At 43.5% G+C, this 23659-nt stretch overlaps 1 protein-coding gene, 1 long non-coding RNA gene and 1 pseudogene across 3 annotated transcripts; all 3 read left to right on the forward strand.

The window, feature by feature from the left end:
* Window positions 1-1474: 1474 nt before the first annotated feature.
* On the forward strand, window positions 1475-8361 carry LOC125550108. Of its 2 annotated transcripts, XR_007301535.1 has the most exons (5): window positions 1475-2154; window positions 2673-2944; window positions 3072-4754; window positions 6518-6683; window positions 7880-8361. It is a non-coding gene; the product is annotated as an uncharacterized LOC125550108 (long non-coding RNA). The 2 variants fall into 2 exon arrangements; XR_007301534.1 differs by lacking the exon at window positions 6518-6683 and having other exon boundaries at window positions 1477-2154.
* Window positions 8362-9557: 1196 nt separating this feature from the next.
* LOC125553291 lies at window positions 9558-11736 on the forward strand (annotated as a pseudogene).
* A 9462-nt stretch (window positions 11737-21198) lies between these two features.
* On the forward strand, window positions 21199-22310 carry LOC125553310 (aquaporin PIP2-5-like). The gene has a single exon (XM_048717122.1). The coding sequence runs from the start codon at window positions 21245-21247 to the stop codon at window positions 22118-22120; it is 876 nt and encodes a 291-aa protein (XP_048573079.1). The 5' UTR covers window positions 21199-21244; the 3' UTR covers window positions 22121-22310.
* Window positions 22311-23659: the final 1349 nt, after the last annotated feature.

Raw genomic sequence — 23659 nt, forward strand, 5'->3', positions numbered from 1 at the left:
CATATTCATGAATTTTGAGTTTTGTAAATTTAGAATATTCATGATTTAATTTTTTCATATATTAAAAAATTATTCAAAAAATATGAAAATAATATTCACAACACTAATAATATTCATGAATTTTAAAAGGGTCACAAGTTTTCAAAGAAATTATGAATTTTTAGAAATTGTCGTAAATTTTAAAAATAATCCATGATTGAAAATTGTCCGTGAATCCAAAAATGGCCCACGAATAAGATTCAATATTCATGCATTTGAAAATTTTACTAAATTTCAATAATTATTCAAAAACTTAAAACTATTCAAGAATTGAAATGTTAATAAAATATAAAAACTGTCCGGAAAAAAAATGAAAATGAAAAACAAAACCTGAACGAAATCTTGCCAAAACCAGAAGGACAGATCTACATTACCCGCCCAATAGCACCCATGGGGTCGGCGCTACCTCGGTGACCTCCACATTATGCGCGGAATATAGTTGCCATAATAATCTTGGGAGAAATAAATAAATAAATTCAATAACTGGAGAACGACTCTGGCAAAGCTGCTAGCTACACGGTACATTAGCCTCTAGTATACTTGATCTCAGATTGCCCGAAAAAACATGATCTCAGATGGAGGCCAGACCAAGACCAGGACGTGCCTACATGCATACACCATCGATTTAGAAATACGGAGTATTACTGTATTACGTACAGTACATATATTTACTCCTTAGTAATGATGTCATTCTCCTTTCTTCATCACATCACATGCATCCGTCCATTGTTCGTTACGTAAGTACGTGTACTAGATCCAGTTACGGACAGACAGCCAAGCAATCAACAAGCGAACGGTTTGGCTCTTGTCTTCTTGTCTTTTTAACTAGAACATGAAGGCGCGCGTTGCTGTGCCCATCCATTATGAAGGAATTGATCCAGCAAATACCTTAATGTATAGACAATTTATAATTTCTATCGTTTGAATCACTCGAGTTATAGAGGCATGATGTCGATGATTGGCCATATTTCTTTAATTTATATACAGCCGATCCACTTTTTAAAAAATATTAGTCGTATTACATTTTCTTTTTAGCACGTTCATGAGGAAGGAATGAATAGAACAAACATTAAAAAATCCTTAATTGTACTTCACTTCATTTACGAATTTGGAGAAAGATTGCATAATAGCAAAAAATCATTAAAACAAATACTCAAGGAGCTTGATCCTCACATATTGCCTTCACTGTATCTTATTAATTGTTAGCCAAACTGCTACAAAAATACTCGCTTCTTGATTTAGAGCAAACACATCACAAACGGTAGTCTCCGCCGGTCAATTTTCGTCCCACCTCCGCTGGTTTATTTTCGTCCTGAAATTTCGTAGGTTAACCAGGGACAACTCCCACCTCCCAGGTTTTTTTCCGTCCCAACTCCCACCCCAACCCACTTACGCACCCAAAAAACCGGCCCTCATCCACCTCTCGACCCACACCAAATAGGGTTTCTGTCCGCCACCGCCGCTCGCATCGTCGCCTTCTCCTCAGCTCTTGAGCTCCCACCCCTCTCGCTCGCCAGTCGCCTGTGCCCCGAGCCCCCACTAGCCCGACCTTGGAGGAGGCTGCGGTCACCGGATCCAGCCATGGCCGTCACCAACGCCCTCCTCTCCATCGCCGCAGGCCCATGTTGGATTCAGCCGGCGTGCCGGCCGAGCGCGCAACCCTAACCTCAATTAGGAGCCCGAGGGAGGGGGAGCGGGACTGGAGCTCGATTCAGCCGCCGTGCCTTGGATTCAGCCGCTGTGCTATACCCGGGGGAGGGGGGAGCGGGACTGGAGCTTGATTTGGACAGGGGGCGGTTTGTGGCTCCCGTGCGCGTTGAAGATCCGGCGGCGGCCGCGTCCTGCATCAACGGCGCGACGAGGAATCATAGGACAGATGGGAGAGATGAGGAGATGGGAGGAGGAAGGAAGGAACGGGGAGGGACTCACCGACGCGGTGGCGCTCGCCGGAGGCTGGCTGGCGGCAGGGTCACACGAAAACGGCGGCACGCGTGTGGCACCCTCCCCGGCGGCGCGAGCAGGAAGGAGGAGGTGCACAGGAGGCGTAGGTGCTACGGTGAGATGGGCTTCAGATGTGCAGCCGGCCCTAGCGCTGCAACTTCTGCATCAGAGAAGGTTTGTGATGCAAATGCCTACTCCTTTACTCTTTTTTTATTAGTTTCAACTGATCGTATTGGTTGGATTAGCACATATTATCTGTGATTCCAATGCCTTCTCCTTTCCTCTGCTATAGAATTTCCTCTCTTGTCGATAAACTTTAGTTTCCAGTAAAAACCCCGTGCGTTTGCTTTTTTCCTGGGTGAAAGCACTGGAGGTTTTGTTCATGCATGAACCTTTATTTATTTTTCCTCTTATATTTTTTCTATCTTGGATGTCTCAAGTAAATACAATTTGAAGCTTCAGTGCATGATAGGAATGTAGTTATGATATACTCCCTCCAACCCAAAATAAGTTATTTTGGGACGGATGGAGTGTATCTTAACTGAATATTGTATCTCATCAACTGAAAAATGTAGCAATCAGTCACACATCGAATATTCAATTTACATCTTTCTGGTACAAAGACATCAATTATCTTCTATTTGCATCCATGTGCGTAGACAGTCTCATGAAGATGTCCATGTTACTTTTAGGTGGAAGATAATCTGTTCAATCTTTTCAAAGGTACATTGGTGAAATGCAGCAACCAGATAAAAGAAATGCATTACTCCATCACCACACTGATGCTCCATCTCCCTCTGATGGCAAGTGCGACCCTGATGAAGCTGCTCCCCTACATCAAGGACTACCCCAACTGTGCGGCCTTGATGGCACAACTCCCATACACCAAGGACTAGCCCCATGGTGCGGCCACGACATCACTGCTCCCCTACACCGCCGACTACAACCTGAGATCTTAGAACAGGTGCAGAACTTACACAAATTCCATCTCCCTCATTTTTGATCAATTACATCTATATTCTTGCTTGCAAGGTCATGTGGATTGTTTTTATTATTATGGCCAGTCGTGAGATCGATTGTTTTGGATGCAGGTTTGCAGGTTCATTGGAACAAATGTTCAAAAGGAAGATGCACAGTAAGAATTACAGTAAGAAGTTCAACTACGAGCCCAGACATGAGGTATTTTAACCGCCAACAGAGGGTGTGTTGCGCTAAAAATTAGTAATCTTCGCTCCAAATTCTTAGGTCACTGGCCCAGGTTAGTGCCCATTGTCATTGTGCATCTCTGTTAACTATTTTAGAACTAGCACAAATCTGAGTAGGGCTGGAACAAAATGAACACCCAGGGTTCGAGTACCTCTACTATGATATAATTATCTTCCAAACAGGTGTCATTTCCTTATCAAGATGGTTCTCGTGATTTAGGAAAACTAACAACACCTCAATGGTCTTCGCACTAGATTAGCTGTAGGATCCATTTTCTGGAGCATTTTGATTTTGGTGGACTATTTAGATACTTCCATACATACACTTTACTGAAGGTTATTTTGACGGACCGTTAGCTTGGAAGCTTTTCCATACTTTTTGTAACTATCCTTCAGCAAAACTAGATGCAGTTTGTGTTGTGATGAAATTAAGATTGCTCACAATATTTTGCAGGATAAAATTAATTACAATGTAAGTTCTTTGGTGTGTGATCCATTACAATACAGGAAGTTTGTGGTTTATGCCATAAAATTTCAGTTAATATTTGGTACATGAAGTGATCTAAGTCTGCCACACTGTTTGCATTTGTAGCTTGCTTTGTTTAATAAATAGATTGATCTTATTTTCTATAAACTTTTTTATTTAACCTACTAACTTCAAATACATTATATTTGATCCTTCAAGGGGCAAAATAGTTCAGCTCTTTGTTTTACAAGTTTCAGGATTGAAGGGGGAGATGCTACAACAGTACAACTACAAGTTCCCTTGCTTCTTTGTAAGGGAACCAATCAACTAACTTAATGAGATTGATGCACGAGAGCTTCTAGATGTTCTTCTCGATCTTGAATATTCATTTTCTCCAACTATGCAAGATTTGCTTGTGTATAAGTTTGATAAGGCCAGGGGCAAGAACAAAGTGGTTGATTCATTGAGTAAGTTCATCCCTCAGTTAGTTTAACTTGGCTGCTTGTGTCCCATAAGGTTGTACAACCTTTTGCAGCATCTAATCTACTAACACATGGTTAGATTGAATTTGTGTAGTTTCTCATTGTATTCATGCTTTGTAGTCACCGTATCAAATTTATTTAATTGCTTCAGTTAATTCCATTGGTTAATATGTACTCTTTACTTTATTTGGTTACAAATATAAACCTGCATTACTCATGCCCTTGATATATAATATCATTCGTTCAGGGTGGTTGAATCCACTATAGGGAGTTCTTTAAATTCGCATGTTGTGTTAGTGCATTGTAATTTGTTTGGTACATACGCTGCAATCAATTAGCAGCCACAAGCTTTCCTTTTTCTTTAGCACTATTTTTTCAACTGCAATTGATGCTTTCATTACAGTTAGTTTTATTTTTCCAGATGAAGTATGCGTTATGTACAGTCCTCCAGAATTCAGAAATTGATCTATAATTCTGTGAAGAGAAGGTTTTCAAACCCAAAGGAACATTGGCAACCTTAGGGACTTGGGCGCCAACGTGTAGTCCCAGCAGAAGTTGCTCACCCGGAAGGTGGTCTTCTCCAAGGCCTCCCTAGCCTTTGAACAAGACCGCTCCATCAAGGTATCTACACACGTTTCCAATTACCAAACATATCTTTTCTCTTGGGCCACAGGACAATATCTTCGTCTTAATTATTTGAATCCATTATTAAATCTTATTCTTTGGTCGAGTTGAATCTATGAGTCTCCCATGGAGCAATGTCGTCTTTGTTAGGCTGCAATTATATGCCTGGGGGTGGTCAAACTGAAAAGTTCAGGGGAGATTCAGATTACATGTGGTAGTGCTGAACATTGTTGTGGCGTTCATCGAATGTGGTAGTGCGTATAAGGTTGTAGCCTCGGGTTAAACTAAAAATATATCTGCAATTTGCTTTTACAGTGTCTAAGAGTTAATGATGTCTAGAATTGCTGCAAATTAATTAATTATTATGGTACCATGTAGTGGTACACTGATTATCTGCCGTTAAGTAATTAATTGAACATTATTTTTGTGTTCATCGATTGTGGCAGTGCATAGGCTGTTATATCTTCAGTTTAAACGAAAAACCATCTAAAATTTGGATTTACATTGTCTAACTGTGAATGGTGGCTAGCTTCGGTTGAAGCTGAAATACCAAAGATCACACTAGAGTGAAAAAACACCCCCGCGTCGCCCTCCTCTGGCGACTCGAGGGGCGACTCCACCCGCGCGCCGCCGGGACTTCCCCTCTCCCCGCTCGTCTCGCGTCCCGGTGCTGCAGGATCGAGCTCGTCCCGCGCCCGACGCGGCTAGACGGAGCTCGTCTCGCACACGGTGCAGCAGGAGTGACCTTTGGATCGAGCGGTTGCGGCGATCCGGTGTCGTTCCTTTGGGGTGCGACGTGTCTCGGGTGAGGTGGTGTCGAGGTCTTGGATGCTAGGGCGGCGGCCCTGGTGGTGGTAGCGCGGTGCTTGTGGGCAGAGCCCGTGCCTTGGTGCTGCCCGGTCACCATGGCCGTGTGGGCAGCGTGGTGTCCGGGGTGTGGCGTTCGGTGGCGATGAGTGTTGGCCGAGGTGAAAACCTGTTCTATCTTCGAACGGACCGGCAGCGGCGAAGATCGTTCCCTTCTTGAAGGCGTCGTCGCGGCTCTCATTGCCTGTCATGCGGTTCCGGGGGAAACTCTGATCTTTGGATCGGGCGGTGGCGGCGATCCGGTGTCGTTCCCTTCCTGAAGGCGCCGCCTTGGAACACATGGTTCGTCATATGTAGCTTCATCTCTGTGTGGGTAGTGCTAGGGGTGGTGTTGCTGCGCTCAGCACCTATGTATCCTGCCCTGGGTGTGTGCATGTGTTGCGGTGGCGGGCGTGTGTTTGTACTGGGTGCTTGTTGATTGATGCTTTATATATAAAGCGGGCCGAAAGCCTTTTTCGGTAAGATCACACTAAAATCCTTTTTTTTTAAAGCTCTCATGGCTGAGTTGAATTTCTTCTTGGTCGGTTTAGTAGACGGAAAGTTAGCCTTGTCTCCAAATTCTGAAATACGGAGTATAATTTTTGTTTACTAAAAAGATTAATTGACTTTTAACAGCTGGGGTGATGTGATCTGTTTTTCAACCATGTTAATGTATACTTTTGGAATGGAAAATGAATCTACATCTATTTGTTTAAACAGAGAGAGGACCTGTTTTTCAACCGCATTAATGTATACTTTCGAAACAAAAATGACATTATATCTATTTTTAAGCTTTCCCAAAATTGAAAGCTGGAAGATGTATACTTTTGGCTGCACGGTAATTTTTTTCTGCCTATCCGTCCATTCTACTGAACCTGATCATCTCTGATTTGTGTTGTTCCTACTTCTTTCAGGGTAAACCATTGAGTGGCAATGATACATGTGTGTCCATACGACATAGTGATTAGCAGCATGAGGTGCTGAGCACATCGCGTGTGTGTCTGTATGTGTGCGCTGATATGTGGTTCATGAGGAACAAACTGATTAAGCATGCTCCAAAGCTACGAGCGACTGAACTAGGTATCTTTTCTATTTTCATGGTGAAGCCTGGTTTTAACTGCTAAAGAATAGCAGGAGATGGAATCATTGAAATATAATCAATTCTTAAGTAAATGAACTGAGACTTGATGGTTGTGTGTTATTGGTACAATATGTATTTTGGGCCTGAATTGTGAAGCAAATCGAGAATTCCTGGTTACTTATTATTAGTATAGTATACCTTTTTTGGGCCTGAATTCTGAACCTTGCTGATTTTTTTGGTAGTGTGTTATCAGTGTAGTATGCATTTTTGGCCTGAATCCTTAACCTTATCTAGGTATTGATTTTCTGCAATCAGTGAAGCACTCATGGTCATGCGTATTTGTTAGTCTACATTACTTATAGATTTAGTTGTTTTGATATGTATCCATTCGTCGGTTAGTTAACTGAAATTTGTTGGCAGTGGTTCTTTATGTTCTTTAACTGTTATACAGAAGCAGCGGACTGAAACATTTAAAAACAATCAGCTCTTTATGAATTAACTAAAGACTTGATGGTTGCGTTATTATTATAGTATATACATTTTTGGGCTTGAATTACAAATCTGATTCAAATATCCTTGTTTTGTGTTATTATGATGGTAATGTTATCGAGCTTTGTTAATGTTTTTTTCCTTTCCTTCCTGAACTTCTGATACTCTCTGCACTGATGAAATGTTTTTGCATGTCAGTTAAGTACCAGGGCAACCACAGATGATGTTCCTTCCTTTCATTGAGTTGCCTTACTGTTATGTCGTCCAACTTTTTGTTAATATACACACTCGACAACTTACTGTTATAACGTCCAACTTTTTGTTAATATACACACTTGATTCTGGAACCCATGAACTCTTTGTCTCTCCGAGGACATGTTTCACATCTACTCCTGTTTGTAAAAAAACATTATAGTCTATTATGTGTTATATAGTCAAAAAATACATAATTGGTTCTCTTCTATGTGCTTTCCTTAATGAATACACTTGGTTCACAAAAGCCTTAGCATAATTTGTTGAACAAGTTTTGCCTAATTTTATTTCTTGCATCTCCTGTGGTAAGTTTTAATTTCTTGGTACTTGTAAAATTGTTCAGATTACTTAGCTTCGTTCAACTGCTGTGTTGACTAAATCTACTGTGCCTATAAACATACGTGCTTGCCCGTGACCATGTCGGCTATGTTGTTATTCTTTCTTGAATTGGTAGGTTGAAACCAAGAGGGCATTGTAAACTTTGATGACACTTTGTGGGAAACCAATTACTTCATGGCCAGAGGTGATTTTGGAATGGAGATTTCAGTTGAGAAGATATCCCTTGCACAGAAAATGATGATCTACAAGTGCAACCTTGCTGGTGAGCCTGTTGTCACAGCGATTGTAGGCAACATCCATTCCAATTGTCCATTGGTTTAACTGCAGTTTTTTATGTACAACTTATACGCCGGACAGATTTTTTTTACTTGCCCTGATGAAGCTGTAGACTATACACATAAGTTGCTGATTTTGCATGCTATACTTGTGTAAATGTTGTTCCACCTTCCCACTTTGTAATTTCATGGCCATTTCAGATGATCTAGACATTTAATGTATGGAATTTACATTGGCACTAAATAAGGAATATTGAAAGATAGTATGCCACAATATCTGTTATGAGGTAAAAAATAATAATTTTCTCACTTTAATATTTTAGTCATGACTTGTATTTTTATTTACTAACCTCTCTTCATAATTTTTTTGAATTATATTTAGCTTTTCAGAAAGTTGTAAAGAATAGTTCTATTTTTTGTGGGTAGTCAATCAAATTATGGTTCTTGGTTGAAGCCCTCTTGATGACATCATGGAGAGATTAAGAACATCAGCAACATCTTGCGGTGTTCCTCCTCATCATTGTTGTCACCACCGAATAATGACGACCAGCTCATTAGACCGCTACTAGAGCATTGGAGCCTTCTTGAGAAGGCAACACACCTGAGATCGGGAGAGAGTGCGCGAGAGAGAGGGGGAGAGAGCGAGGGAGCGAGGGAAGGGGGAATTGGGAGAGAGATCTTGCACACATTGGTAGGAAAAACATGTTCTGAAATATAAATGAGATTTGATGGTAAGTCATCATTGTGTTTGTTCCCTATCTGTCAGATACCATAACCTTAATGTCGGATGTGTTGTAGAATTATTTTTTTGATAAATATATTTTAAACCATTGATATTTTTGTATGATTGTAAATTTGTCCATCCACGTATCACCTCAAGGAACATTTTTAGTTGATGGATGGAAAAAAGAAAAAAAGAAGTCGCCAATGCAGCCCGTTGCAACGCACGGGCGTTCTACTAGTTTTAGTTAACAACACACACGTGCAAAGCACGTGCCTTCGACTAGTATAATTAGAAGAAGAAAAAGAGCTGCCCTGTTTTCTCCCTGAAAAGCCAAGTCCTTATGCTGAAGCTCTAGGGACAACTTCTGGCCTGCTGAGTAGTAGATTTATTGTCTTCTGCAACGTCTTTTGCATGTGTGCGTTGCTGATAGGGGATATAGGGGGTAACACTATCCCTATAAATTCCTTCTCTTTTCTGTCCCTATAATCTACTACCCCTATAAAAGCACGAGAGGGCGGAGAACCAAATCATCCTATCCGTTGAAACTTGCAATCTGATGGTCCAAATGGCTCCAATCTATCAAACATGTTTTACACTTTAATTACCCACCAATGCCACTCCACGTTTCCACTAACCCACCGATCCCATGCTAATCCATCTGTACCCCTTCGTTGTCCTAGAATACATGAGCACGATGCCACGATCCACATGCCATCCCTCCTCTATTGCTGCCGCCAGCCGCTTGGAGGGTCACCGATCACCGCTCCTCCACTCCGCCGCCCCGCCACCACCCCATGCCGTCGCCACACCCCTATGAGCGCTCGCATCTGCTTAAGCGTGGGCCACGGTCTCGCCGCCAGCCGATTCTCCGCTGGGACGAGGCTTAATCTGCTTAAGAGTGGGTTGCGGGAGGTGTGTCTCTGTCCGAGTGACTGCACCGCCGAGGCAGCAGCGGTCGTCCAGGCCGCCACCCAGGAACCGCGGCCCTCCTCCGCAGACCCGCCAGTATGGGCTGCCGCCCAGGCTCCACGACGACGACGGCGAAGAACAAGGTACGCCAGGGAGGGGAGGCCCTACTGGCGCACCCAGTCGCCACCACCAAGGGCGCGGGCCACCGAGAGGCTTAGCCGAGCGGCCGCCGTCTAGGGAGCAATCCAGACGCGCGCCGCCGGCAGGCATGGCCCGCTCGCCCGACGCTCTGTGGCTGGATGAGAATTTCGACGATGAGGCAGGGTATAGGGACTATGACAACGAGGAGGCTGAGGGGGAGGGGGAGGTTTGCTGGGAGGGGGGCATGGTCGGGCGACGCCATGCCCAAGCCACCCGCTGGCTTCGTCCTTGACGACCATGGCCAGTGCATCGCTCCCACCTCCAAGCGCATCGTCACCCTCGTCAGGTGCTCCACATTCAGTTTTCTCCTAGCTAGCAGTTCATACTTGAAATGCATTATCCAAGTTCATCTTGCAAATTTGTGCAGATTGATGACGCGAACAATAGTCCATTGGAGTGCATAATCGGGAGGGTGTTCAGCAGTACGTAGGATCATGAGTGCTTTCTTCTCTGTCCGGTCGACTGTGATTAACCACACTCTACAAATTAGTTGCAAACTTGCAATGTTCATTAGTGATTTCCCTCTCCCATGATTACTTATTTCGTGCCTATGCAGGTGCTCAAGAGCACAAACTTCAGTGGCTGGATCGTTGTATGTCACTAACTACATACATTACTCATTTATAGTTCAAACATGGTTTCAATTGATGCTAGAAATATTTATTTCGGACAATGTAATTGATGTGTGTTTGTAGGTTGCCTCTCTTGGGTGATATGATTTTTTGCGGTTTCTCATAAACTGCAGTGTGTTATGCAGATGGAAAAAACATTCAGGTTCTGCATCCTGCCCAACAGGTTATTTGTTATGACACAAGAACTTCATTATGGTTTTTGATAAAAGAAATATGGACTTCGAAATAGCTTGAAGGTTATCGATTATATGTAGCAAGGCCATTTGATTAAGTTGGCTCTTTCTTGACACCATTTTCTATGCAAGCTATTTGAATACATATTTTCCAAAACAAAGTACATAAGTGTGTTTGGGTGTGGCCCAGATTAAACATCTCACATTTTGTTTCAGAAATCATCTCTATTTAAGTCCAAGAGGTCATCAGGTGAAGGGATGGATAAACTATTAGGTTGCATTAATTTGGAGCTATGAAACTGGTAAAAGGATTATAGTTGCTGCAACTCCTAGGGTCAAGGTTTGTTCCACATTTCTATAATTTTATTTATATTTGTACTAATTTATCACATATCATGCATCTTTTCTCCTTTAGACTAATTATTACAGTAGAATATATTGGCCAATAGACTGCCATTCTCACCTTTGGTATTGCATCTTTTTTCTTGACAGCCTGTTACATTGGAACTTGGTGAAGATGTCGTATTTGAGTATGTTGACATTGACAAAAGGTACATGCCGAATGCTGAGACATATATACGTTGTGTGAGGCAGAGGTTAAATGCTCTGTAAATAAAGAGAGACAACAAGGACTGGTGAGTTTATGATCCCACTTTCGTACTATTTTTATACAAGAACAACAATGAGCGACATATGTACTTCTCATCCAATTAGTTTTCTAGCACGTAAATGTAACTATTTCTTCATGCATGTGAGAAGGACAAATATTAGTTCCTACATGTTTGAGGATATGTATAACCATACTATGGAATGCAATTGTGCCGAGGAGGAACGAGGATGAGAGATGTGTCCTGCTAGACATATTAGCAAATTCTTAGTTCATTTGATTACATTCATGAGTACTATTCTATTCCAACATGCGGGCTTTGTTCAGTGCATATACAGATATACTATCTTATAGAAATATGTTATTCAGGGATGAAGAGGTGGATAAGTTTGTGGCTTTACTTACTGAATGTCCAGATCTGTCTTGCTTCTCACCCAAGGCCTACATTTAGAGTATACATATTCATATATAAGTGATTTAAGGTCAATTACCTCCCCCTGTTGTAATGCTCATCATCTTAATTCAGACATTGTTATATATATGCACCATGGTTCACGACTATACTTTTTTCCGTAGGGCCTATGCAAATCCATTTGGAACAGTGTTAATATTTTACATTTTGCTACAAAAAGTTATATGCTGCAGGTGTCTATACACGGGAACCAAAGAAGGCAACTCGGCAGTTTCTCCCTGCCCTAATCAAGATTCACAATGATAGGAGGGCACAGAGATCATGCTGCCATGGAATCCATCCATTTTCATTGCCTTGCTGCTTTCTAGCTTGTTTCTTGATATTCAATAGCCATATACCTTTAGGACTTGGGATGCGATTTCACATGCATCGCGTAGCTGATGCTTTTGCCGGTTCATGATGAGCTATTTTTGTGTAAAGCTGCTATTGGCCGTGGAAAGACTAGCTATGCATGGCTCAGTTTTATTGAGCTTAGATGAAAATTTGAGTGAACCGACTAAATTCATACAAAAAAGGTGCCAAGTACAACCCCAAATTAGAGACACGATGGGATGCCCATCCTGATCACTATTAGATTTTATTATTTGTCATCTAAGAGCTACTATTAGACTTGCAATCTCGAACGACTACCTGTATTTTTTAATTTGTTTGTGGACCTGGAATGGCCATTATTTGGGCATAGGACATGCCAGTACGTTTTCTGAAAGTTGCAGGAGAGGCATGCTATTTAAAATGGATAGATTGCAAAAAAAATTGTACCTCCATTGGTCAGGACCTGACCATGGAAGAATGAACACTAAATGTTGTCAAATGAACTATATTGGTCCGGATCTCCACGTAATAAGTGTTATTCTTGCTGCACTGGCTCGGGCATCCGCATTGTCCGTCGACGGGTATGTATGGGCCGTCGCTTGGTACAGCCGCAGGGGGAATGGCTGGCCATTGAACTACATTGGCCAGACCTGTAGGTAATGAGTAGCATGATTCATGTCTTATTTTGGTGATAAAGATATGATATCGATGCAGCCTGATGGTTTGCTGTGAGCGAAGCAATGCCGTTCTATGAGGGAGGCGAGCGGGCCGACGACAACTGTTGTGAGTCGGGTGAAGCGGCTCCGTCGACGGGTATGTATGGGCCGTCACTTGGTACAGTCGCAGGGGGAAGGGATGGCCATTGAACTACATTGGTCAGGACCTGTAGGTAATGAGTAGCATGATTCATGTCTTATTTTGGTGATAAAGATATGATATCAATGCAGCCTGATGGTTTGCTGCGAGCGAAGCGATGCCGTTCTGTGAGGGAGACGAGCGAGCCGACGACAGCTGTTGTGAGTTGGGCGAAGCGGCTCCGTCGACGGGTATGTATGGGCCGTCGCTTGGTACAACCGCAGGGGGAAGGGCTGGCCATTGAACTACATTGGTCAGGACCTGTAGGTAATGAGTAGCATGATTCATGTTTTATTTTGGTGATAAAGATATGATATCGATGCAACCTGATGGTTTGCTGCGAGTGAAGCGATAAATCCTGTCAATTCCCACATGATATCTGGGCATTCTTACACCTGGGGCCGCTTCACTCGGATAAAAGTAAGTAAACAAGAATTAATTCTAACTCCCACATGATAAAAAATAGTAAAAGGTCTCGCAAACAAAATAATCCTATTTGACCACTATACATAGCGAGCATCAAGAAATAGAATAATCAAGAATTCCGTGTAATTGGCCAAGCTGCTAAAGTAGCTAAAGTAGTGATAAATTCTGTCAATAAAATAGATCCTATCTTTATGACTTGGGAATTAGAAATATGTATTTTTGAAATGAAATTATGATTAAGAAAATTATGTTTCATTGTATAACATGCTTTCAGTCCAGACGTGTGTTGCACGTGCAAGCTTACTAGTTGACACTAAGGAGCAGCAACTGCTGATAGGGGATATAGGGGGTAACACTGCCCCTATAAATTCCTTTTTTTTTTCCTTCTCTTTTCTGTTGAGAAATATATTTTGTGTCAAATTTCAGTTGTATAAATAGAATCTATGTTGAAGTTATGAAAAATTGCTTTTTACTATGTTCAATTTAGGAGTTCGGCCAGGTCCGATCAAAACTTAGTGGAGTAATAATCTTGCAGTAAGTTTACTCCGCCGATTCACACCTCTTTTTAAGGAGATCGGTAGAGGAGTAAAAATCCGGTTTTACTTCTCTAGCCCAACCCCTAAAACCCATAGAGGAGGATAATGTTTCCTTCACCACTTATGTAGCGCCTATATTTACTCCACCACTCAGTGTTGGAGTAGAAAATCTGCACCCTTCTCTCCATCGCTCTGCTTCTCCTGCTCCCCATCCTGACAGCCGATGACCCCCCCCCCCCCCCCCCCCCCCCCCCCCCCCCCCCCCCCCCCCCCCCCCCCCCCCCCCCCCCCCCCCCCCCCCCCCCCCCCCCCCCGACATTCCCCGCCGCCCCCTCCTTCCAATGGCCGGATCCCGTCGCCGGCAGTCCCCACTGCCCATTTGCAGCGCGGATCCACGCTGACACAAGCAAAGTGCGTCCTCAAGCTGCAGCCTCCGCCATGACGTTGCGGCCTCATCGGATTGGCTCATTGGCTTCCGTGAACTCCCTGCGGTAACCATTGAGGAATTACCTCTGCGTCCAGCAGCAGGAGTTGGGGACGTGGGTGGCAGAGATCACCAACCGTGAGACCTACAAGCGGCACTGGCTCGACTCCTTCTACACGGCCGAGCTCGCCGCCCTCGAGTACGAACAGTGGCAGGTCCGACTACGCGGCGTGGCTGCCCGCTTCAACTTCCTATGGGGCGAGGCACCCATCGAGCTCGAACTGCCGCCACCGGGGGTTGTGACTGCGGCGGTGGCAAACGAGGACCGAGAGGCGAGGGAGCGCACCACGGTGGAGGCCACCGCCCATGAGTACATGGCGGACCTCTGCCGCCAGTAAGCCGAGGTAGTGGAGGCGGAGAGGAATATCTTCAAGGAGCGCGCGGTTGATGGGGAGGCCATCGTCCTCTCAGACAATGAGGAGTACCGCGGCAACGATTGCGGCGACGACGAGGAGGTCTTCAACCTTGAAGAATGGCGGAGGTTCTTCCCTGACTGCAGCGATGGCACAGGGCGGACCCCATGGGTGATGGGATTTCGCAGGCAGATTGACTCACCATCTATTAGGGTGACGATTTTTAGTTTTAGTTTAAGTTCATGTTTCATTTTAAGTTCAAGTTCATGTTTAGGTTTAAAAACTAGATTATGTTTCGGTGGATGATTATGTACATTATGTGTCGAATTTCGGTTGTTTAAAGCTAATTTATGTTGAACTTATGAAAATTAATGTTTTACTCCGCTAAATTTAGGAGTTCAGTTAGGTCTGAGACCAACATTTAGTGGAGTAAAAATCCTTCACTAAGTTTACTCCGCCATTTTGCTCCTCTATTTTTAGGGGATCAGCTAGAGTTGACCTAACAGGCTTTTTTAGATAGCTGTGGACCGCAAGTTATTCTTGGAGGCGTTTTCCCAAAATACCACGACCCAGATGGAATTTTGTAGGCACATTCGCTATCTCTGGTCGGAGATGTTCTTAATTTGCAATGATTTTTTTTTCAAACCAGGCATGACCCCTTTCCATTGCAAATGAACGGAAATACATTGTTCCGAGAAACAAACAGGAGAAAAGGGAAAGAGGTGCAGCGAGTTCGGGCACTGCCAGGAAACCCACTGCGTTCGCCCGACATCGAAACGAACACCATGGGGCGAAAACCTGACAACACCATAGTTCAACGATAACCTGAAATACTACAGTCTATTACAGCCAAAAGCTCATCACAAGAGCCAAATAGAAAACGGACAGCAGCTGGAAGCGACAGCGGCAACTCTGAAAGCAGGCGAGATTGCGAAATCATTCTCCCTCGATCGGCCTCCTCGCCGCCTCGCACATCTTCATCATGCACATAGTGCTTGACCTGACCATCGCCGCCCCACTGCGCAGCTCCTTGACTCCATCACCTTGCTGAAGACCTTCCCAATATAGCAAAAAGGAGCACACGGAAAACACAATCTCAAACGGTGTTTTAATCTGTTTCTTCTCAAAGATGGCTCGATTTCTAGCCAACCAGATAGCCCAGCAAACGGCCGGCAGGCCAACAGTATAGTGTTTCTTCCCATAGGGAAGGAAAGTGTGGCATCAGAAGAAATATTGCCAGTAACTGTTTGGACAGAGGTCCTTAATTTGTAATGATGCAGGGATCATGGTTGAAGCTTAGAATGAAAGAACGATTGGAGTGACGGACGAAGAATTATTAGTGGAGATGCAGTGGCAGCGACATGACAGTGACGAGGCTCTTTGCCGCGGCAAGTTTGAGCGGCTCTGTCTGCGCTTTCTCTTTTCTGGATGTTTGCATTGCACGTAAGGGTTTTGTGATGGGGCCACGTACATGCATGGCCAGCTCCACGTAGGTACGCCACGTAAGTATGCATGTCGATGTCGGCAGACTAGCGTCTAGCTAGGTACTGCCGCTGGTTGTATTATTCATGCATGTATGCTAGCTGCTCTACGACAACGTACATACAGTGAGTAAACTCCTCTTGATACATCATATTGATCGGATATGTGTATATTTATAATAGATTGATAGATACATCATTCGTTTCTACCAGTAAGGACTATGGATGGAGACTCCTGCCTATGGATCCTGGTACAAATTAAGTTTGCCTCCTGGATGCACGGGTGGCACTCCACGCTCTATCTCTAATCTCAAATATAAGATCTACGTATACAGATATGTATACCCGTTGGTAGTACGTAGGTAGTAGGTGGTGGTGACCATGCAAAAACAACAAAAAAGGTACGAACTCACGTCACATGCATGGTTCCGGGGGGACCGGATCGATGCCGACCAGATCGATTCACGCTGCAGCTACCTAGCTAGCATGCGACATATACGTACATTTCAGTGTACAATCCGTATGCGCGTCTGTATGAGTTTCTATTATTGTGTGTGCTGTTGCATGTGTACATGTCTCCTTCATGTGTCAACGTACCTACAGTGACAGTGCAGTGCGTGCCTGTCTCTCTCGCTCTCTCTCTCGCTCTCTTCGTGTGTGTGTGTATACGTGTGACCAGAGCAGGCCATGTATGCATGTAACTATATATATGCTCCCTTCATTTTTATTTACTCTGCATATTAGATTTGACTGAAGTTAAACTTCAAAAAAATGATCAAGTTTATAGAAAAAACATGAACATTTATAATAAAAAAAATTATATGTGTGAAAGTATATTCAATATTGAATCTAATGATATTGATTTGTTATTGTATATATTAATATTTTTGTCTTTAAACTTTGTCAAAGTTTACAAAGTTTGACTTTGATCAAAAACTAATATGCATAGTAAATAAAAATGGATGGAGTACAAAAACAATCATTCATGCATGATGGATCATCGATCCTCCATCCATCATTCCTTCATTCACACGCACCAATGCCAACGTTCCAAACAATCAATCACCAGTCTCTAAATTGTCTCTTCTCATCCCTTCCGTGTCCTGTAGATGCGAAGAGAACTACATGCTCCTACCTAGCTACACTAGCTTCACCTTATGCTAATAGTTCATTCAATGAGGCTAGTCATAGTGGAAGTAGGTAGCAACATAAGTGTGGTATCACTTAATCCTTCATTTATTAGACGTAGATTTATTTTGTTTTGGGTTGCGTTATGTTACATTAAATATTTACCACAAACACATATCTCCTCACTAACTACTTATATCACATACACAAACTTTTTTTTGTGTGTGTTATGTTACTATCTAAGTTACTCCCACTATGACCAGTCTGAGGGAGCCCATTAATCATCCATCCATGTTGCACAAGCACAACGCAACACATGAGGTATATTTAACACACATGATAATTAATTTTACAAATATAAAATTAGCATAGCTACCTCAACATGTACAACATATAGATACCCCAACATTACAGCATGTTGATATGTCATGTAAAATCGACATTTATAATCCCTCATACAATTAAGTTGGCTATAAAGTAGATTATAAGACTAGTACTTTTTTCCACCTTCTCTTTTCTGTTTCTTCAAATTTATTGTATTTGCCTAGGTGCATGTGTAGAGGCAGACTCTTGCATAAGGAGCCCATTCTCCAAATTTGTTCATGTCTCTCTAAGCCGCAGAGGCAAAAGTGCCATGTAAGCGGGCTATGCGCCTGCAATTACTTGCTCTTATGTCAAATGATTTAATTGGTCTATATGATGAAAAAAAGATTTGTTTTGTCCTTGCATATTGAAATTCTACGTCATCTAATCTAAATCCTTAAGCCTGGATTAATCATGGCGCATATGCATTAACTTCATCAACTCTATCGGTACATTTTTTTTGTGAGGGGTCAACTTAGTCACTTACTTGGCACACTGGCCACACCGTTGTATAACACCCACAAGTAGGGAGACCTATATTAAGGAGATGCTCCATCGAGCTTTTGGGTTCATATATTCGTGGTCGGTTGTTCACTCTACAGCTTGAACCTAGCTAGTATTAAAAGACCAACTTAATGATTACATAAACATGATTTTGTTGAAACAGTTATACCAGCCTATTTATAGCCAAAGATGGTCACAGAGAACCAAATCAGGAGATTACACATGCGAAACACTGCAAATGGAAAACACTACGGCGGTAGGGCTTGGACCGGCCAAAAAAGGAAAACATAGCTAAAGCTCATGATCCGATCTAGGGACACGGGCACCAATGTCCAATACCACTGAATGTGGCTCGTACAAAGGAGTTAATGATTTAAAGAATAGTCATTACATAATAGAACACTTGGCATGCCAAAAATCATCATCACCACTATTTTCATTGGCGTGCTAAAAAATCCTACCTTGATCACCATGTTCTTTGCCCTGTGTCCGGTGGTTACTGTTGCTCCTTATTCTCTTTATAATGATAACATATGAATATCAAGAGTACATCCCACCTCTGCAACAACATATGTTCCAGAGCTAGTCAAGACATGAATCATGCACACATCAAATTATTTACAAAAATGAAAACAATTGGCATGATCCTAATAGTCATGTAGCAACATCAACCACCCTGGTGGCAGCACCCCAACTGCGAAATTGTTTCTCCAAAAGCGATGCCTCTCGAAACGAAATGATGGATGGGGACTTAGGAGGTCAGATCATGTGATGTCACCAAGAGCAGCAAATTTGAGGCTTCGAGTGATGGTTGCTTCAACTTGTTGTAATCCTCTGGTTCCTTGTCGATGACCGGCTAAGCACGTCGGCAAAGTCACATTTGAGGGTGCCATCCTTCGAAGCACTTGTACGGCGATTACGAAAACGAAGAGGTGGGAAAAAAAAGGCTAGCAACTCACAGCTGGACGCCAGACAAAAAAGTCGACCGTTGGTGGAAGAAAAAAGAAAACAACCGCTGGATATTTATTTGGCAAAACACCCATGAATGGGAGAGTCATGTTCATCCGGAATACACAGCACGGGGAGCCATGCATAGCATAGTGCCGGCAGCTGCACGCATGTACTCCCTTCGTTTTAAAATACTTGACTTCCATTTGTCTAAAAATGGATGTACCTATACACTAAAACATGTCTAGATACATCTATATTTTGACAAATAAAAGGCATGTATTGTGGAACGGAGGGGGTTCTCCATTTGCATCCGTCCATCCATGCTGCGTCGCATGCATATACCGATCTACGACGTACACATCCAGGAATATGCCACAGCTCGCTAATTAAGCTTACGCCGTCCTCCATTAATCCTTGTGTGCTTCATATTTTGTGGCGGGTACCTTTGTCCTATCGTTTGTATGCTTAATGATCTGACCGAGGGCATTTTCGTCAAATTGGTGTGGTTTTAGTCGGCAGCGTACGTGTCTGGTCCTTCCCCTCTACAATTCCTGCAATGTCGATGGTTGCCATGCAATGTCCTTGCTCGATTGCCGGGGAGAAGGATTCACTTTCACCAACCGGTTAGCAGATATTCCTCCGTCCCAAATTAATTGCTTTAGACTTTTTTAGATACGAATATATTTAACACTAAAAACATGTCTAGATACATCCGTATCTAGACAAATAGACAAGTAATTGGGAATGGAGAGAGTAGTAAATAAAGAGAGGAATAGTTGGATCATCACATGCAGACCACTAAAAGAAAATAGCCTCAACACAACCCATCTGATGAATGAGATCCATGAGCAGGGAATCAAAAGACAATGCGTAGGACAAATACAGGGAGGTTAATTATGTCACGGCTTGTCCCCCGCAAAAAAAAATTATGTCACGGCTTGTGCTCGTTGATGAAATGCTTTTGAAGGCTCAGCTCAAAACTATCTCACCAATGTGCGATAATGAAAGTATTTCGACTAACATAATTTAAACAGTTATTTTGATATATTCTCATATTCTCCACCTGTTGTAATTATTTATTTATTTTACTTTTTACTACCTATAATTTAAACAGTTATTTACGCTCCCATACCCCATTTTCCAAATCGCAAAAGCTTCATAACCTCTACATCCCTTGGTCAAATCATTCCACTCCTTTGAAGGAAAAGAGAGACGAGCCACCGGTCTATATTTCCAATGAAGGAATTTGGGTTCGCCTTTGAGTTTATTGAGTAATTGTTATTCTTAGGGGGCTAAACCTCTGTACTAGCTGAGACTAACGTCATAGATTTCTAGTCTTGTATCAGAAATTGTCATTTGTTGAAATATATTGCCCGCCTCTCTCCATAACACGCATCCAGGAGAGGAATCAACTTGTGACTTACCCCGTTGTTTGTAAAAGTTTGGACTCCCCCTCAAGGTCTACCACTAGTGGTTAAGAATTGCCTTCATGGTGATATCACAAGGATAAGAGGGTACCTTCATGGTAACACCTACCCCTACGACGGTGACAAGTTTTCTTTCAAGGAAGTGAACATCGAAATACATCTTCGTCTGTGTGGTGTTTGGTTGTTCCTAACCGTAACTCATTTACTTGTGGTTAACTTTGCTCACTTGACCTTGCATGCATCATGTACTTGTATATCTCACCGTAGCATTGTTTTGGCCCACACTTTTCCACGTAGCCTAAACTTGCTAATAATCAAAGTAATTAATTAGTAGTTGTCCCTATTCACCCCCTCTAGGTCCAGTTTGATCCTTTCACTATCCCTATCTCCATCACCACCCGATCCCTCTGCTGGCTCCGCCTTTTGTTGATTCCCAAAGTATACAAAAAAGAGAGGTATGGCTTGTAAACCAGTAGTAAATGGCACTTGTCGCAGTAATAAAAAGATGCAAATGGTGCGTGGCACTATGGTGGGGCACCCATACATGCTCACTGATGCTGGCCATGCTCTATATATACATGCATCCTTGCCAGGTTATGGACACCCAATCTCCATCCATCATTGCTGATTGATCCTTGATTCATCAGCCGAGAGCCGGAGATTGATCATGCCTATGGCAGCAGCACAGGGCAAGCTGAGTCCGGAGGCCATCGACAATGAAGTTATCAGCAACGGCAGCGCCAAGGACTACCTCGACCCTCCTCCGGCGCCGCTGGTCGACGCAGGCGAGCTGGGCAAGTGGTCTTTGTACCGTGCCGTCATCGCCGAGTTCACAGCTACACTGCTCTTCGTTTACGTCGCCTTGGCCACCGTAGTCGGCCACAAGCGCCAGACCGACGCCCAGGCGTGCAGCGGCGCCGGCGTGTTGGGCATCGCGTGGGCCTTCGGCGGCACGATCGCCGTCCTTGTCTACTGCACCGCCGGCATCTCCGGCGGCCACATCAACCCCGCGGTGACGTTCGGGCTGCTTCTGGCGCGCAAGCTCTCCCTTCCCCGAGCCTTCCTGTACATGGTGGCGCAGTGCGTGGGCGCCATCTGCGGCGCGGCGTTGGTGAGGGCCGTGCACGGCGGCCACCACTACGCGCTCTACGGGGGCGGCGCCAACGAGCTGGCGCCGGGATACTCCAGGACGGCGGGGCTCATCGCGGAGATTGCCGGCACCTTCGTGCTCGTGTACACCGTGTTCTCGGCGACCGACCCGAAGCGCATCGCCCGGGACCCGCACGTCCCGGTGCTGGCGCCGCTGCTCATCGGGTTCGCCGTGCTCATGGCGCACCTCGCCACCATCCCCGTCACCGGCACCGGTATCAACCCGGCGAGGAGCTTTGGCGCCGCCGTGGTGTACAACGACAAGAAAGCTTGGGACGACCAGTGGATGTTCTGGGTTGGCCCGTTCATCGGCGCCGCCGTGGCCATGGTGTACCACCAGTACATCCTCAGGAACAGCTCCATCTTCCGGTCCAACTACGATGGCGCAGTCTAGCTACTTCCATCCATCCATCCATTGATGCGTTCCGTATCTACTAGTAGATGAGTTGAGATCCACATTATGGATGGATCCACCGTGTGGCTGTTAAAATCGCTGGTCAATTAGTATGTTGTTGTGTTACTGAACGTATGTATGCATTGTATTGTATGTTAGTGTTGGGCTTAAGTGTTAGCTAGTTACTGCAAGAGATAACACACCCCATGCATGTCATGACTATCTAGTGAGAGAAACCAAAATACTACTTCCCATGATTTTTGTACTTGTCTTCACTTTCCAACTTTCACTTTGCAACTATTTTTATTTTTCATTTTACCAGTTTTGGCTCTCACTTTTTTTCCTAATCAGCAGTGTCACTCACGTCACATTCATGTTTTCTTTCTCTATGTCACGTCATCTCTCTTCACTCTCCTTGTAATTTGATGTTAGTTGACATTTTACACTGAATGATTGCTAGTCTACTGCAATAAAATTCAATTTTGTCAATGCGGTTTGAGTTGGGACACAGGACTTGAAGTTAAAACCAAGACGTTAACCCTATGTCTATTTCGTATGAAATTTAACCAGATTGGCCGGTCACTAAATTACTTGCGCTTTACGGGAATCTTTCAAATTTTCCTGTGTAGTTTTAATTTAAAACCCGAAAAATTAACTTGAAACTAATACATTATGTGGTTTCTCTCAAACCCTATATATGTCATATAGTAGTGTTCCTATGTAAATTAGTTCATTCATCAGCATCATGCACCGGATCCGCATCTGCATGTACATGCATGCATGCCATACAGCATACAGGCAGGGTGCAGTGACCACCGTACCACGTACATGCAGGTGGTACTACTGCCCGCAGGGTTGTGAATATGGACAAATATTCAATTGGATATGAATTTGATGCGTGAATTAATGTGTCAGGTCATATATATCCATGGCGCCAAATTAACTGAATTACCTTGCGTGCAATGCATAGTAATTCTCCTAGTATTTGACACTTTACTACAACTGCTTTGTTCCGCGGCGTTGCATGGGCGTACGTGTCTAGCTGGACCAGTCGAGGTGTCACCGTATGTGCACTGCGCTCCACAGTACATAGATTAGCTTCTTCCTCGGAGAGACAGACAAACTCAGTGGCCCAGACAAGGCCATGCATGCAGCTACATGCAAAAACAATCATGCACGCATCATCGTCGACAGTACGAGTCCTTATTCTCCTACCATTATTCCTTTTTTCACGCAATCTCACTAGTCTTAGTTATCTCTGCTTATCCCATCCGTGTCATGTAGAATTGTAGATGTTGGGAGTACATACTCCTACCAAGTTTTACCATGTTTCATTTCCTGTTTAGGGTTTATGGTTATCAAGTTTTAATAGTTGTGACTTGCTGAAGTTTTAAAATTTTGTCAAAGCTTATTCGAGGTTGTTCTTGTTTCAACGGTCTCGTCGCAAGGAACATGGATATGCCAAACAAGCATAAATTGCACTTTCGTTTCAAAAGATATAATAGATTCAAATTCAAAAGTTAAAAGAAAAACATGGGA

This window comes from Triticum urartu, chromosome 4, assembly GCF_003073215.2.
Source record: "Triticum urartu cultivar G1812 chromosome 4, Tu2.1, whole genome shotgun sequence".
Taxonomy (NCBI): Eukaryota; Viridiplantae; Streptophyta; class Magnoliopsida; order Poales; family Poaceae; genus Triticum; species Triticum urartu.